This window comes from Lepisosteus oculatus, chromosome 9 (genome assembly GCF_040954835.1).
Source record: "Lepisosteus oculatus isolate fLepOcu1 chromosome 9, fLepOcu1.hap2, whole genome shotgun sequence".
Taxonomy (NCBI): Eukaryota; Metazoa; Chordata; class Actinopteri; order Semionotiformes; family Lepisosteidae; genus Lepisosteus; species Lepisosteus oculatus.
In genome coordinates this window covers 23,425,101-23,443,700 of record NC_090704.1, presented here as the reverse complement: position 1 = coordinate 23,443,700, position 18,600 = coordinate 23,425,101, and the positions used below count along the sequence as shown (strand labels likewise).

Sequence of the window (18,600 nt, the reverse complement as noted above, 5' to 3'; positions counted from 1 at the left end):
GTAAAAGAACGAAATTGAATTGGTCAAGAGGTCTGTTTAAACGGTTGAAAACAAATAGAATTGCAACAGATTACACAGTCATATGATAACTGAAGGCCAGACTGAGGTTGTTCTCATTGGACATAGGGATATGTGTCAAATGGAAACACATAAAACTAATCCCATTATTTGATATACTAAGAGATACGATATAATTTAATCTTTCTCATTCTTGAATTAATATTTTCTTGATTTAAAGAAGCTATGACTGCTACCAAAAACTGTATAATAGAATAGAATAGACCAGAATCTTTATTGCCACATGACCGAAGCCGGTGGAAATTGTTGTTGGTACAGCTTTGCTACAGACATTTTACATGTGACAATAACATACAGAATCTAAATACAGGACCAGAATGCATAATATACAAGACAGATTATTAAAATACAGGATGACGAGAGACAGTACACAATACAGAACATAAAAAGTCACTCTATAATCGAATATGCAAAAAAAGCCCAGTTGATGCCCTGCAATGTAAACATAGACAAATGTAAACACAGACAAATCAGTACAATTTAAATGTGATACAGATTATAAAGCACAATACTGAGTTTTTGATGGTTGGGGGCACGTCACTTGTTGAGCAGCCTAACAGCAGTCGGGAAGAAGCTCTTGAAACATGAAGTTTTGGATGTCAGTGATCTGAAACGTCTACCTGAGGGGAGCAGCTGAAATAAGTTGTGCGCGAGGTGAGGTGGATCCGCAATAGCCTTGTTAGTGCATATGGTGGTACGTTGGGTGTACAAGGATTCAACTGAGGAGAGGGCAGTGCCAGTGATCTTAGAGGCCTTCGTAACAATGCGTTGAAGTCTTTTCTTTGTTAGGATGTCCGTGCTTCCGTACCACACAGAGATAGAAGATGTCAGAATGCTCTCTATAATGGCTGTGTAGAATCAGACAAGGAGGTGTTGACTGACTCCAAACTTCCTTAATTGTCTGAGGAAGTACAATCTCTGATGCGCCTTCATGATGAGATGGTCTGTGTTGATGTGCCATTTTAGAGAGCTACAGATATAGGTGCCCAGGAGTTTAAATGAGTCATTATGGCTATTTGTTGACCACTTATAGAGATGGGGGATTTGTGATCCTGTGAGTGCCTGAAGTCTACAATGACCTCAAAAGTTTTGGATGTGTTAAGTTGTAGGTATTTGTAAGCACAACAAGTGACAGCTCTAACTACTTCCAACCGATATCATGCTTCATTGTTTCCAGTAACGAGGCCGCTGATGGTGGTGTCATCTGGGTATTTGAGGATCTTGACAGTACTGTGCTGTGATGTGAAGCTGTTTGTGAACAAGGAGAAGAGAAGCGGGGAGAGTACACAGCCTTGTGGCGCACCTGTGTTGATGGTCAGAGGATGGGAGGTAAACTCATTCACCTTGACTGATTGACGTCTACATTGCAGGAAATCCGACAGCAAGTAGCACATGGCAGGGTTGATGCCCATATCTATTATTTTATTGAAAAGTTTAAGAGGGTTCATAGTATAACATTTAAATATACCATTTAAATGGAATCAGAACGGGATCAGATCCACTTGCTTTATCTCAATGGATTAATTAATTAAATTACCTTATGCACTTTAAAAGATTATTTATAATCTAAGAAGGCTCTCCATATCTGTTTTTTTTAAAACATGGACCCCAATGTATTTATACTCATGATGATATTAAGCATACAGACCTGGTGGGTTAATTATTATCATGGTATATTATTTAATGGATGGCTCTTTCCCCCTTGCTAATTGCTTAAAAGGAACATAGACAATATCAAAATGTCAAAGAATATTTTGTTGCATGTTTGTCATACGTCTGTAATACTTTCTTTTAAAAATCCCAATATATTGGCACAAAATAGATTGTTTCAAAGTGTAGGACCAACCATTATTTGGAGACATAAATTTTAAAATCAACAAAGTAGCAAAGGGACTAGTAGTCACTAAGGAACAAGTAATAGGTTTATTCTATGCTGAAAAGAGAAGAAAGAAAACACAACGTTTCGGCCTTGGAGCCTTCTTCAGGTGTGAGCAGGTGAGGTGCTCACACCTGAAGAAGGATCCGAAACTTTGTGTTTTCTTTCTTCTCTTTTCAGCATGGAATAAACCTTTACTTGTTCCTTAGTAGCCACTAGTACTACTAGTGACTGAAATTCAAGCAGTGGTTGATCAAACTTGGCTTTGGTCAGCAATGACCGCGGTTTCGAGCAGAAAGGTAAGACAGCTGAATTCCTGAAATAGAAAGTGAGGAGGGATAAACACTTCGTTGCCTGATCAGAATTCTATTCAAATGTTATGAGTAGATTTGCAGGAAGCCTTAAAGGCAAGGAAACCCACCAATATCCATCAATCCATTTCCTAACAGCTATATTCAATATGTCGTTGTGGGGAAGCTGATGTCCATCACAGAGCACACACAGACACAAACACAGACACACACTCACACCCCGTCACAGACCCACCAATATCGATGTGCTCAAAATTCAAGAAAAAGGAAAATAATCCTTTGTAAACAATTGATCTTCTCCTACATGGAATCAAACTCGTATGTACAGTACAGTAGTTTAAAATATATACTGTACAACTCATTCTTTTAATGTAAGTTTCCTTTAATAATGTAAAATGTTACGTCTTTTTATATAATATACTTTTGCTTTTAGTTTCATATACAATTGAAACTACAGCTACGATAAATTAAACAGTAAGACTGCCTTCATCATTCTCTAATAACATTAACGAACTTCAATATTGCAACAGGCTAAGCAAGGTTTATTAGCACGGTGGATAGAATTATTACAATCTAATAAAAAAATTACACTTTTGAAAATGAGGAAATAACATATTTCAATATGCAAGGTAGATGTTTGACTGGTTAGTTCTAAAAGTAAAAATGAAGAATTTAAAATTATTGAACATTTCTTGAAACTAATAGACTTCGAAGTAAAAGATTCATTCTCTGTTTATTATGCAAAATGTATCTAAACTACAAAAATGTTCCATATTGAAACACATTCCACAATTCTATGATTTCAGAGGAATTATGTCTATTAATTGGAACTGTAACTTTTCTTCTCAGGAACAATAATCAGACCAGGTTAACTGTACTAATTTATCTTTGTTTCCTTGTACACATTTAAATATTTTCATAAACAAGATGATCTTCAGGTACTGTTTATTGCTGATTCTCAAATAAAAGCAATAAGCACTGTAAAAACAATGGATTTCCTTCAAATGGATCTCAGTGCTGTTTGCTGTCATGACCCACGTTATCTATTCCAGACCTTTTCACATACAGACATGTCTGTTAGTGACCTACACGATGTCATGCAATCTGCCTGATTAAGAAAACTCTCTAAAACCATTCATCTGGTGATTGTATTAGCAATACTCTCTATTTACTGTACATATGTTCCTGAGAAACCCTCAAAAGTCTTCAAATTCAGAAAGTTTTTTTTTAATCTCCGCAGAGTCACTAGTACAGAGGAGAAACACTCTAAGCAAACTGCTGTAACACTAAAGCAGACCATTTTTCACAAAATATTCGCATTTTTCTCTTGTCTGGCATACTCTAGCATTGTTAGGATCTCTAACTAAGGTGCTCTATTTGCATTTTTTTGTGCACAATTCTCTTTTATTCCAGCAGACATAGCAAACATAAACCTGAAAAAAATCAAACTACAGTATAACGTGGAGCCATCTTGTTCGATGAGCATGAGGGGGCCGTTGTAACCATGAAAAGTATAGCAACCATTTTCAAATGGAATGAAGTTGAAGTTTTTATTATATGCATTTTGCTTTTGCATCTTTTCAGTGCTGTGGACTACATCACATATAGTATTATATCTGTCTTGCGATTCTGTATTAGAATCACTCGGCTACCTGAATATTCCAGCAAAAATACTTTCTGGAAGGATATAGCAAATGAAGACTGATACCAGTAGTAGTTTGGCCTGACTTTTCTTCCCCTTTAATCTTTTTGGGGATAGGCTTTTGAAAGTCTTTTGAAAGATGATTTTTTCTGGAGCACTCAGTTGGTGGGACGGATTACATATTGCACAGCCAAACATCCCAGCAGAGGAGTAAAATAATCCATAACTAAGAAACTTAATTACTCAGAAATTCTAAGGATAAAAGTCTAGGTGCATTCAGAGCAAATTCAGATTTCTGTCCTTCTCAGGTTCACTGGCTCGGGGGCACTGATGGGTTGTTCACAGGAAACATTTACCACTACACTAAATTCATACATTTGTTTGTTAATAATCAGAAATAAATCTGTGAAACTAAAATAGTAATATCATTGTTTCAGTGCACCCAGGTAAGAAATGCATTAGGCAGATAAGTAAAACTATAAAACTGAATAACTAAATTATGGCCCAGATACTTTCCATACTTTGTTTTATTTGATAGGGTAGGTTTCCGTGCAACACTGTTAATTCAAACCACATTACTCTGAAGTGTTTTTTCAACCTAGATTTGTGTGTACAGATTTCCTTTTCCTAAGATCCTCATCTTAGATAGAATGCAAGAGCTGAAGACAAAAACAAAAGGTCCCATCATGTCCTATGACAAAGGAGCAATATTTCAGTTCGTTAAAAATAAATACTATACATTATGAGCAGTTACTAACCTACCCACATTAACTTCATTGCCAAGTTCTCTATAGTGTGTGTCTCTTGATGGGAAGTAATCAACTCTCATTCATGTGAAGAGTAATTACACAGTCAAATCTGTTGAGTACCATTCGTACTTCTGTTTCTGTCACATGGTTTCATTCAGCTCTAGCATGAGAATGCACTGAGACGAGTCAGCTGTTTTTCATCGAGTGGGAAAATCTAATCGGCACACATCTCTGTATGAAAGGTAATTATAGGTACTTGGTGAGGTCTGAAAAAATATCCAATGAGTCACTTGAGCTGTTTCATTAAAATTAGAAGAAAACTTTGAAGATAAACTAGTGACCTTGATGAATTCAACCCCAGGCCTCTAGTCAATGTTTTCAGAAAAAGACATTTTTGTGTCAGTGCTTCTAAAAGTCCCAGTGCTGCTATTTTTGGAAGGTCCATTACCTGTGCAGTTCTGCATGCTTTGGCCGAATCATCAATACTGTGCCTGCTGTGTGATCCTTCACTACCAGACAGCGTGTCAAGAATTCCTAAACATGGAATTTTGGCTCGAGAGTTTTCTTTAAGACACTCATATTACTTACTGACCCTGTGCCGAATCCACGAGGTAGTGCGGTTTAGGAACTGTGAAAGAATTAGCAAAATTACAAGTTTGAATTTTAAGCATCTCGGCATGGAGACGAGACGTATTTTTCTCAGATTAAAATACTGCCTATAACAAGTTAAGCAGTCTTTGCATGAAGCAGTCTTTCCATCACGCTTTAGTAAATGGATCTTTGTTAGAATGAGAAACAAAAGGGGCACTGGGAAAATGAAAAGATGGTTTGAGTTTCTTTACTAAAGTGCTCATAAATTTGTTTTATTATTTGTACTCCACTTTCTGGGCCGCACACAGAACCCTTCTGACAACTTAAATTGTGTTTTCTGTACAGAGTAAACAAGCTTGTTTCAGTGATGGTGATAAAGTAAATACATAAAACAAATAAAATCTACATTTACTTGCATAATTGGCTTTCCTTTTTAAAAAAAAACTAAATGTCTTGGTCTATATGTACCTCCTGTTTTCTACCCTGAATTCTTAAATTATACTTGTGTTCCCAGAAAAACTGTAAATTTTGCCCTTCAAGTCTTGGGTAATTGCACTGTTTAAGCATTTTAACTAAGGAGATTTAAAAAAAACACACATCCATAAAATTGCATGCACTTTAGCCCTCACAGTTATGGTAGCACCTGGGATTATTAGTGAAATCCAACATACTAAAGACGAAAACTGTAAATTTGTATAAACATATTAACCTCCAAAATGTTTTTGTGGATATTTTAATACAATCATTTCTTAATGGGATTTTTCTCATTATCAATTACTTCTGCTCTACTGCTGCATATACTGTAAACATATCATTCTTGAAAAAGGCAATACCTTTGTCTTTTCCTGGTCTTTCCCACTTTTGTTACTCTGCTGTTAAAGTCCCTCTATACAGTGTTAGCATTCATTTTAAAACCTCAAAGTAATTTAGGTTGTCTTCTGAGTGCTCATTTTAATGCCAAACTCAAACTCTCTACTGTACCTATAAGTCACTCCCCTTCTTGATGGTGTTCCATGAGTCCAAAGAGTAGTGACCGTCCCTTTGAAAGTTCACCTATTTTTAACATTTTAATTTTTAATGTGTAAAAATAAACATACAGGAAATTGAAAAATAACTAAAATGTCTGTTTTGTTTGGTTACATCTAGGAAACTTGAGGCATTCATAGCTTTCTTTCCGTATCCAACCTAATCATCGTCATCATAAATATTAGCCATGGTTAGAATTGCTATCATGCAGTGCTGGGGCCCTGGGTTCAATTACGGACCTGGGGTGCTATCTATGTGGAGTCTGTATGTTCTCCCTGCATTTGCATGGGGTGTCCTCCCACAGTCCAAACACATACTGCTCGATGAATTGGCTTCTGGGTGTTCTGCTATGAACCGTTGTGCTGTTCCGTGTGAAACCTTGCACCCATTGCTTGCCAGGATAGTCTCTGGTTTCTACACAACACTGCATTGGATACAGCGGTTAGAAAACGGAGGGCTGGACATTAATCATTTGGATAAGCCACTGGTTTTTTGTTGTTGTTTCTTCTTTGCAGGTTTTCAGGAATAACTCTAGTGTGTCATTGAGTTTCAGACCAACTCAGAACTGTGCCAGCAAGAGCAGAAACAGCAAAAAAAAAAACCAACATACTAATATACTATGAACCTATTAACTAAATAGAAAAGCTGGAAGTTCTGACTTTATATCACAAGATGTAAGGGTTTTTTATAACCTTTTTTATGTAAATAAATAGTATCACTGCATTATTTTAGCCACCAGTTTTAGTTGTCTCAAGTAGCAGGAACCTTCTAAATGAACCAAGTAATGCTGCACTGAGATTATATCTTCACCAATCTTTAAACAAGATAGTTGCATCATTTCATTATTTGTTTTTTAAAACCTTTATTAAACAAAAAAAGCAAGAGCCTTTGAAAAGGGATAGAGCATTTACAGAAATTGAAAGCTTTTCTCACACACATACACACACACACACCTTGGCGACTGCATCTTTCATAGATGGGCAGTCACATACAGTTCATAAGCGAGTCTGACATGAGATGTAGTGAGTTTCCTGTTACTGCCAGCCCCTTTGATGCTGAAGGTATGCTGTTGGAAGGAAGAATCGGCTGCATATTTGGATTTGTGTTCTCTGAATCATCCATTTTCTCACTGCTATCATCCCAGTTAATGTGGAACCTAGTGACACGGGGGTTTGAGGCCAGGATGTTTCTCTGGAGCTGGAAAATAGGAAATAAATGGATACTTCAGAAGGAAAGTCTATGACTGTTCTAGTTAATTTACTATTGTCTGCAAGTACAATCAAATACTCTGGAAAAATGTCTGCAGGATATACCAGTTTTGTTTAATACAAATCAGGCAGGTACAATATGAGTATAGAAAATAAACAACCCAGCTGTGATTACTCCCATTTCTACTGTATATTAAACTTAATGATGTTTGCCTTGAATCTCAGAGTAATAAAAACAGTGGAATTTCATGACCAGCACAAATTCAATAGCACATTTTATTAAAATTGAACAGGACAATGCAGGTGGAGGTGATTCTTTACTATTGACTTAAGTTTGGTATTCTTTTAATAATAATAATAATAATAATAATAATAATAATTGCTTACACTTATATAGCGCTTTTCTGGACACTCCACTCAAAGCGCTTTACAGGTAATGGGGACTCCCCTCCACCACCACTAATGTGCAGCATCCACCTGGATGATGCGACGGCAGCCATAGTGCGCCAGAAAGCTCACCACACATCAGCTATCAGTGATGGAGTGGAGTGGGTGAGCGCCCCCTGCTGGCCCCACTAACACCTCTTCCAGCAGCAGCCTTAGTTTTCCCAGGAGGTCTCCCATCCAGGTACTGACCAGGCTCACACCTGCTTAGCTTCAGTGGGTTGAACTGAAGCTAAGCAGGTGTTTTTTTTAACTTTTGAACTGCTCTCAGGTCACTGTGATCAGAAAGAACTATATACATCTAACTTTTTTGGATAAGTGGAATTCTGTCACTACGAAATATTTTATTAGCAGTTGGCTAGTGATATTAATTATACTGTACCTATACTATATATACCTAAGTAATTATACTTGTCTTTTTCCAATATAATCCATTGGTAAATATTTTAGATCTGCCTTGTACAATATGTGGCTCTGTAATGAAAATTAAAACACTTTAAAAGTTCATTTGAGGTTTTTTAACAAATAGGACACTGAACTTACTCAATAGTCTTGGAATATTCTATGTATCATGTTAGCAGTTGAAGTTTGATTTTTACAACTATCTTTGAGGAATGAGAAACAGTCTGAGCCTTCCACCTTGGGAAATTGTTTTTGGGAATTGATTTTTAGTGCATTAATATGAGCCTGTTTATATTATGGAAAATGAAGATATTCTTATGAGTCTTCATTATGTAGCAATAAAGGTTTGCAAGTTTTCTTCAGTGATTCTGTCCAGATAAGGGCACAAACGTACTGCTATTACACCTCCTTCACTGCATTAGATTCCACTCCTTGTATCATTCTGCTTACACCATGGATATGCCACTTACATAAAATACCTGTGCTTCCATGTCTTCCATTTTTATAATAAAAACATTATTTTATTATATAACCACTCAATTTGTAATCACCAGTTGTTTGAGACTCAGCTTTCCAGCAATGGATCCTTCACCCTTTGAAGAGAATGAGAGCTACAGCCCTTCCTCTTTTGACACACTGCCAGTGCCACAGAACCTTAGAGGAGTGGGTTAAAGAAGCAGGACATCTGTCTCTCAAGGATATCGCTGCAGGTGTCGCTGTTCTGCACAACCCAGAGGTGACCCACTCTATCCCCAGTGCTACTCTGCCAGTGATGCTCCGCTGAATGGGGTATCAGTTGACTATCAATATTATCCAGATTTGAACCAGCAATGTGTGAGTCACCCAAGACTAGCTTTAACATACCACTTTCACTTGTACCAGGTTGACACTATTCCATTTCATATTAGATAGGATAGGCATGAGTGTACTAAAATCTGAACAAATGGATATTTAACTGCCCCCGAAAACCTTCAGACATTTTTGATGGAATATTTTCTTTCCAGTCCAGGTAATAACGACTTATCTGTCAAGCCACTGGTTTGCTAAAGTGTGTGCAGCTCCTCTCTGCACTGCTGCAAATGTTTAGGCGCGTTTACCTTTGTGAAATCAGGCTTCACAGGCGGGTTTTCTCTCAGCTCTGGGTCTGTGTATTCATTATTCACATAGTACCCCACTCGAATGAACTCCTGAGCTCGGTATGTACAAGTTATTAACACTACAGTTACACCCACGGCATCTGCATCAGGAATCAGTCCTGGATTTGCTGCGTCAGCCTGAAATAAAACAAAAGAAAAACATTTTTAATCTAGAGCAGATAACTGATGACATGTGCACAGATTTGTGACTAAGATGTCTCATGCAAGATATAAAGGATTCTAACAGGAGAGTTTGACAACTTCTTTTTTCACCTTAAATTAAATTCATGTGATCATCTTCCACAGTGCATTAAGTGATTAATTAGAAAAAAAAGCACCTAAAGGTTAACACAAGGATCAGAATTGCAGTGCTCAGCTCTGTTGACCAGTTTTCAGATGGTAGTAAGCACATACACACCTGCAAAAACAGTCAATGAATGTTAGAGATGCTTTAAGTTTTTAAAAAGAAAAGGTTCTAGTAATTGCAGTGCATATTGCATAAAGTACACACTAAGAAGCAATAAAGGCCAAGCTAGTGAATCTGAGCAGTGCAATGTGAAGCTCACAGAACTGCAGTGTGAATGATATCTTTCCATCTATCCCAGCAGTGCACAGCTTCGTGAATAATGAGGTAAGAAGAGTAACACAATCCTCATGAAGTTTAAACTGTGCTGTAAGTGGAGCATGCGGTTTCTATTTTAGGATTCCCAGCAAAGCTCATTTTACCTGGCATTGTTGGTCAGTTTCACTTGTTGGCAATTCTGGTCTTCTTAGAGAAGGGGTCTGCTCTTTTAACACAGCTTTTATTACCATATGGTCAAATCTGACCTTTAACCAACTAAGAATTCTTTCAGAAACTTTTAAACAGACTATTTTATAAAAATTGTCCAAACTATAATGAAGCTAGGACACAGTCAGACATTTCTTGAGCAGCTATTTCTCATACTGTATGTTGTAGGCCCATAAATGACAAATGTCTAATACTACTATGTTTTTTAAATGCAAATATTACAAATTCATATTTGTATATTTGTCTCTCACAGTTAAAAGTACATTTTCAATCCGAGTTGTAATTCTGAGAACATTTTGCTATATTAATATTTCAGGTACTGACAAACTAACAAATGTGGACACTGCTTCAAACCCAATACCAAACCGCAAAAGAAGGTTCTGGATAAACAGCAGTTTAATCCACCACAGGTTGTAAAAAAACCACAGGATCTTGTATATAAGCAAAAACCAGACCCAGGGTGTTCACTTGTTAGCGTTTTCTGAATAAATCTGCATAGCTGCAGTTAGAATAAATAAAAAACTGGGATTCTTTATTTCTTAAAAAAGGAAAACTTGAAATTGTGAATTATCTTCTATCTTATACCCACTGAATTTGGACCCGCCAGCTGTTCATGACTTGGCTTCATAGCTACACCCTCTGTATCGCACGGCAAGATCCATGGTGCCAGACAGAAGCAACGTTGTTCTCACTGATGTCCCAGGACTCCCAGAAGAAAAGTTCAACTGAACACCACCCAACACCTGTGTGCCAGTAGCACACACCTGCTTGACAAAATCCAGGTTACGCCTGGAACATTAGTGGATCATTATTTTTATTCCCAGACTTTCACTCCATCAATAAATCACTAAAATGCTGTGCCACACAATTCAGTAGCCCAAGGAGTTCTTGAAATAAGCTCTGAAAACTTAGAATAAAATGGAGTTAGCCTGTGTTCTGGACTTTTTCCAAATAAAACAGAAAACAATTATTATAATATTATAAAGTGTGTTTGTGTTTCTGTAATTAAGAGTACTTAAAAAATTAAAAATGCACTCTGGAAATGAACAGTAATGAAGTGTTAGAAAACACACAACACTTTATCATGCTCAATACAGCAAAAATGTTATCAAGATTTATAAACGCTTAGTAACTGTGAGGCAGCATGAAAATACAATTATTTTGCAAAAGTAAAATATTTTTAAAAATCATTAATTTAAAAATACTGCAACATTAGAGGTGAACAGATGATCAGTACTGTAAAGTAACATACAACAAAGATAAAAAAGTCAGACAGAATATCACATATGTTCAAATAATATATTTTTCTATCATGCTGCCTTTTTAAGCCAAATACCAATTTTATTAAACATTTAACACTCTATTCACTTCTGTTTTTGGTTTTGCATAGCTTTAAATTGACATCTCTGTTTATTATTCAAGGTTACTTATCCTATTTCATTGTTTAATAGTACAAGTAATAATAACAGTAATAACACTACATATCACTTAGCTTTGTTGTTAAAAACAGTGATTCCAGAATCAAAAATTACTTTTCTTTATTCCCTGTTCTGGTGTTCTTGGCAGCAGGTTCCAATCAATGTAATGAATTATAGAAAATTAACTGCCACTCTTGAATTTTTGATAATTTTAACATTCTTAAGACTGGTACTTTCATTCACTTGACAAATGTTCTGCGCAGCTCAAAAATACAGGCTTGCTCTGACAGCATGCAGCACATAGATATCAATGCTAACCAATAGGAGCTCAAAGAATTAGTATGTTGCTGGTAGAAGCAAGGAACAGCCAATAAACAGGCTTAAAATCGCATCTCTGTAGTGCAAACATCTGCCACAATAAAGCTGCTCTGTGTCATCATAAAAGGTGGAAGATGTGCATATTTGAATACAATATTTTAACACAAATTAAAAATATCTCAGTGCATGTGAGGAGGCGATAGGATCTTCTATGCCCATAAAAATCCTTCTGGTAACCATTATTAAAAAATGCTGCATAAAACCAATATAAGTCACACAAAAGGTATATAATGGTCAGCCAGAGACGGAAGTCATCCTGATGTTGATGTACACTCATCATCAATACACTTTAGAAGTGCACACTATTAGATGTGTGTGAATAATGACACCAATAGCAGTCAATATGACATTGTCAATAAACTGAATTTACAGTAGAAAATTACCTGAAAAACAAACATGTGTCTCCCAGCAGGCACAGGGCCTACCAGCACAGAATCCAAGACCTGGTCGTACTCTTCACTCTCTGCAGATCCTACGTAAATTATTTTCCACTCCAGATCTGTAGAAACATAAAACAAAAGGCATGAGGATTTATAATAACCATTCAGTCTGATAAAGAGGGAATATCGGGGTAGTTCTTTAGCAAACAGTATAAGAATTGTGTTCCATGTAAGGTACTGATCTGAAAGACTCAAAATAAAGTAATAAAAGATCTTAGGTCTTCAGAGTGATTTCAAAGTTGGACGTTCATTATTTGAAAGTTCAGATTTTGACTGACGTGGCAGGAAAGTGGACTGCAAAGGTCGTGCAGACCTCAAATGCAACATTTGAAAATAACCATCACAAAAGAAAGGAAGAGTATTAAGGAAGATAATACAGGCTTGCATGTTTTAAGAAATGTACATGTTATTTACAGATTTTAAAACATTTCAAATATCCTTCAACCCCCCACCATTCCTGCTCTACATCAAAGTGGATGAATACATCAGACTTAGTGTGAGCACTGTAACTTTGCTGCACTTTGTATTACACCTATTTCATTTCATTGACACCAATTTGTATGGATTCATACTGACAAGAAAAGAAACCAGGCCACTTTTTATCAATTGTTAAAATTGATAAAGCAAGAACTTTGATAAAATTATTATTAAGCTATGCAATGCTTTGCATATTTACAGTATTCCTAATATGTTGAATGTGACCTATATATAGGTTGTGGTGTACTGATCATCTGTTTTGGCAGCCAAAATATGTGAGCACTCAGGGGCTCTTCTATCGATATCTGAGTGACCAAGCAGGAAAACTAAATCATGTTAAGAGACACAAGGCCCTCACAGAGACCACTCTGCACTTACAGGCACATGGTGAACCTGAAAACTCTTGACTGTACTGCAAGGTTTTATTAGATTAAAGCTTAACTGAAGGTCTGCATTCCAACAGTGCTTCCTGTACATCCTTCTTTCGGTACATCAAGAAACACCTACAGGGAACTGGAAATGAACAAGCTGTTAAGCAGCAGACTTCCATGGCAACGCCTGACAGAGAATTTGTGGTATCATTAGACAAACACACAACACCGTGCCATCTGACTCCTGCAACACAGTACAGCTACTCTTAAATCTCTAATCAATACAACAGCGGAATCCGTGATGATACAAGACACAGAACTTTTCAGGGGACACATAAGAACTTGACCCATGATTTAAAAACATAACAAATGAAACAAGCAAATGGCTGACCCATAAAACACTTTCAAATATAGATGAATGAAGTGAAATGAACTGGGAAAATGTGGCCTGCACAAACCACCTGTACAATCAGGCGAAAGGAAAGCTCCTGCAATTGAAGGACGCCTGCGCTTGGTCTGTAAATTTCTTTTACTGTTGGGTACTACTGTGGCACTTTGCTGTTTATTTTTCCAATTCCATAACTGTATCCTCTGTAATTAAGGGGGAGGGTGGGAAGACACAGCCTTTTCTCTCCTTCTACATACACTTGCAGGCTTTTTTGCAGTCCAGAAATACAGAAAAGATTCACCACCGATATAATTTATTTCCAAGACAGCAATCTTGTTCTTCTGCCTTTTCCATCACATGGCCACTGTGTCACATACATGTTACACACGCTACAATGAGCCTAAATTAACCCACTGTAGGGAGCAAAATTTAGTTCAATTTCAGGGGAAATCTGACTTTTTTTTTTAGAGGTGAACCTCTGTTTTCTATATTACAATAGCTACCTAATGAAAGTATAGCTTCAGCACTTCTAATAAAAGACTGGATACCAAATAGCAAGGAATTCTATTCTATAATTCTATCGGAATTTCATAACTGAATAAGAGTTCATAATTTGCATTGGTCTTTTTGATCCATAAGCTGTGCGCAGCTCCTAGCAGCTGCTCTCACAGTGTCCTGTGGCTGTGATTCGAAGAGTCCCTTTGCATCAAGGAGGTCACAATGTGATATTACAATGTGTTCCTACCTCCCACCACTCTCCTTCTGCTCTTCCTGCTAAATATCAAACAGTTTACCAAAGGCTACAGTTAAACTTATTCTAGCAGGCTTTCAGAGTAGGCAAAAGAGTAGTAAGAGAAGGGTCAGTTCTCTACAAACAAGATGTTAAAAAGTTCTTTACATCACCAAAAGATGTAAACTGAAAAAATATCTTGATAAAACAAAGTTGAACTTTGAAAGGTTGAAGTTGACATGGACTCTTTTCCCAGAGTTCTCAGCAAATCCTATGGCCACCTTGTAAAATGTCTGCACTGAACTGACTTGAAACACTGCATAGATAATTTTACCTTCCACATATTACGTCACGCTTTGTAATATTTTAATTGCTTCACATTATCACATGTCACAGTTACACTGTGAACACGTTTAATCTTTATCGTCATTACTAATCATGAAAGGGTTAAAACTGGCTTCTTTTTTTTGGCTATACAAACCTAGGACAAAAAGTTGTGCATGCTAAAAAAAAGCCCTCAAACTAACACAGAAGCAGCTGTGCATACAGTTTTAACTCTTTTCTTTGCTATGTGATTAGAATAAGCTATAACAGCAAGCAGCAACGACAGCCCATTAATGCTTTTTTAGTTATTCAGTTAATCTGCGGGAGCTGAATGTTTGCAGACATAGATATTTTAAACTGTAGTAATGAATCTTAAAAATGTGATGAAGTGGGAACCAAAATCAAAATGGTTCATCTTCCAAGATGTAAGTTGCTTATGGTTTTCAACCAAGTAGCCATATAAAAAGGATAAACACGTAAAAGAGCTGCTTATTACAAAGAGGAATTTGAACCGTCTCAGAGTTGTGCGTGGCACTTATTTTCAGAATTCAAATGTCCCAGTTTCTCACTCTGGAAATCTGGTAAACTGAAGCTTGTTTTGGAGGGAAAAAAAAGTTATGAAAATGGCAGTGCAGCTTATCCCATAAGGTCTCGATAAAGCTCATGTCAACAATACTGTAAGACAAATTCATGATCAACCTCCTTCGTGGTTTGGGGCCCCATTATCATGCCTGACAGATGACTTGTGAACATGCACTGTCACGTCTGTGAATGGCATTGTGTGACAACACCCTCCCAGGAAATCACCAATGGGAAAAACTGATATTGTTCTCTCCATCTTTATCTACTTTTAAAGCAAAGAGCTTTTTTATGTTTCAAAGTGTTGCTATGTAGACAAAAAAGCTTTACAATACAGTTTAATGCCCATAATCTACTGTCGACAGACAACAGAACAAAGGACTACTCACCACACTAGAGGACAGCAAGTCATTTCTAGCAATGATTATCACTTTGAACCATCCATTATTTTCAACATCTATTTCTGAGGTCTGTAATTATGCAATATCTTGTTAAAAACTAATTGTATTTTGAAACAAGATACAAGATAAAGTGAGACCTAGGTACACTGGCCAACTGGTTGCATTAAAGGTAAACAGATAAATGTATTTCTTTCTCTCTTTGACACCACCTTAGTTCTAATTTCCAAATTATGAAAAGCAGTTGGCTGCTTTCAGCACCTAAGGCACTGGAAAGCACCTATAAAATTTACTGCAAGTAAGCATGCAAATAAACCTAAGAGATGTGAAAATAGTTTTAATACTTCTGGATTGTGGGATTGCCAACAAGCTATTGATAACCTCTTAAGGTATTCATCAGTCCCCTGATTGGAAAGCATAAGACTAAGCCTATGACCTTAAAGTATAAGGCTGGTTTTCTCAAACACACACGCAAATACAGTACTCACAAGATTTCTATCGTCTCAGAAAATCATAGTGGTTTGTGTCATTAACCAATCATCTCGCATAACATGGAATTTTAAGACGACCCTCTGGTAGATACACATTATTGTAACGTATTGTAACTTTTGCTGAGAAAGGGTACATTTTGGAGGTTACATAACAATGTCTGGTTCAAACACTTCTAGCTTTCATTTAAATGAAGGGACTGTGAATGTGTCGCTGTTTACCATTAATCAGTACTAAGAAATATTATTAGACTATCCATAATGGGTGCTACAAATTCCGTATTAGCCTAAAGTATAAGCAAAGTGACATTTAAAACACTCTCAATGCGACTGCCCACGCCAACGGTGAATAAATATAACGAGGTGGAAAAAATGTTCAAAGGAAATATTTTTCCCCACAGAAAAAAAATGCTGCCCCGCTCGCGATTTGACACATACTGTAACCCGCCGCACTGACTTCACCCACGCCAATTACAGCGAAAAACGATGATAGAGAATAATATTACTTCAAAAACGTGGGGCGACTAACTTTTACTGTATTATTGTTTTTGTACTCTTACATACAAAAAAGTTTAAAACTGTGTTAATTGGCATGGCGATTAAGGAATCCTATCTGACAAATTGAAAAATTCCACTTACACCAAAAGCGTGATAAAACTAAGCTTTCCATCGGACGCATAAAGATTATAGTAACTATAAATATACACAGCCAATTTAGACAGAATACGGATTATTGGCTATAACTAGCATCAATCCTGGTAGGAGCCTAGCCAAGGATTGATGCTAGTTATAGTTACAGCCTACTTCCTTCCTGTGGCGAAACATGATTGAGCACTTCATACATTAACCAAGATAGTTTTAACAGATTCATTTTTCGCAAGTTTATATTCAAATAATTTTATTTTAATGTTTTTAGTTACACGCTTTATTTGTAAAAACAAAAACTTCTATAATTAGACGTGGTCATGCTCTCCATACATCTAGCTAACTACGATTGTCAGTGGGTCTACTGTCACTTTGCTTTTATTATACAAAAGAAAAATACATATTTTTAAATGCACTCATACCATACTGTCCAACAACTAGAATATTCCTGACAACATGGCTACCTTATCCGTAATACAGAGCCTAAATAAATCGATTACCTGAGTCAATGATAACGCGACCCCTCGGTGATAGAATACATTCCATTACAGAATTTCTAGATATCCGCGTTAGAGTCATTTGAAAATAAAAATAAACACCACTTACTAGTACTCCGTTATGCACAATTGTTAATTACAAAACTGTTACATATTTATTAGCAAATCCAGGCCTCGCAACCTCCAATCAATTGTTTTCTCTCTACCTTCTTAGCAATTTACAGTTTTGAAACAGAAGTACACTTACTTACCTTCGGGCAAATCTTCAATGCACTCGAAAGTAATCTCAAACTGAAAAGGATTGAAAAAGGGAGATGGGTTATCCAACACTACTACATTGTTCACCTGAACCTTTGCCATATTTTGCTACACGAAAACTATTAAGTGCGGAGTCAGCGCTACAAAACACGGCGCTTTCTAGTAAACACGCCACCCACGTCAAATACTAAGTATCGCACAGCGCAGCCAACTAGTAATCCAGTTTTTTAAATAGAAGTAACGCCGTCAAATACCGAATATCTCCGTTTTTCTGTGCCTACGGGTGACATTAAATTGTACATGACCGGCTGCACAGCTCAGAGCTGCGAGAGCAGCCTTCAGCCCAGCAGATGATCCTTGGGAAGGCGGAGGATTTGGATCTTTTTGCACACACAGTACAGTAAATTATTTGTAACTTTTATTGTGGGCGCCACCTGCTGGTTAAATAAGTGATGCATGCACATTTTCCCGAAACATTGTTTTTCCTTTGCTCAGCTTGAACACAACCAAACCTATCTTTCACTTTAAGAACTACTTCTCTCACAATAATAGTTTTAAAAAAGGCTGTTTTTTTAGCCCGTAAACTTCGCAGTTGTTGCTGTATACTATCTAATGATTTTTCTTCCCTTCCCTCAAGGAACAGGCTAATGGAAGAACTGCTAATACAGACTTTAAAATCCCTTTACAGTAACAGTGATACCATAACTGTGTAGGATGTGAACATCTTAATTAGGTAATTAGGCACTTGTTAGACCAAAACTCTTTTTGCATGCACCGGCAGAGCAGGTAAATCCAAAATACCATTCCCGCATCTCTGAATCGTATCGTTTGCAATGTTTCTGGTGCAGAAAATGCTCTAAAATGACTATTGTTCCCATTATTGGTCGATTATAAAATGGCTATAAATTGTTGACCCATAGCACACACCACAGGGCTCACCCATTTACAGACAAGAT

The 18,600-nt window shown here is 36.8% G+C and overlaps 1 protein-coding gene across 2 annotated transcripts; it reads right to left on the bottom strand.

Annotated features, from left to right (window-relative positions):
* Window positions 1-7,110: 7,110 nt before the first annotated feature.
* LOC102689123 (histone chaperone ASF1) lies at window positions 7,111-18,032 on the bottom strand. 2 transcript variants are annotated; one of them, XM_015355712.2, is made up of 5 exons: window positions 17,899-18,032; window positions 17,638-17,677; window positions 12,433-12,548; window positions 9,425-9,601; window positions 7,111-7,470 (listed from the first exon to the last, which is right to left on the bottom strand). In XM_015355712.2, the coding sequence occupies exons 1-5, from the start codon at window positions 17,944-17,946 to the stop codon at window positions 7,258-7,260; spliced, it is 594 nt and encodes a 197-aa protein (XP_015211198.1). In that variant the 5' UTR covers window positions 17,947-18,032; the 3' UTR covers window positions 7,111-7,257. The 2 variants fall into 2 exon arrangements, with proteins under 2 accessions (XP_015211198.1, XP_006635042.1); XM_006634979.3 differs by having other exon boundaries at window positions 17,638-18,032.
* Window positions 18,033-18,600: the final 568 nt, after the last annotated feature.

Coding starts and splice junctions, on each gene's coding strand:
- LOC102689123 (XM_006634979.3), bottom strand. CDS start 17,746: ATGGCAAAGGTTCAGGTGAACAATGTAGTAGTGTTGGATAACCCATCT. Junction 12,549..17,637: donor CATTGAAGATTTGCCCGAAG/GTAAGTAAGTGT, acceptor ATGTTTCTACAG/ATCTGGAGTGGAAAATAATT. Junction 7,471..9,424: donor TGAAGCCTGATTTCACAAAG/GTAAACGCGCCT, acceptor CCTATTTTCCAG/CTCCAGAGAAACATCCTGGC.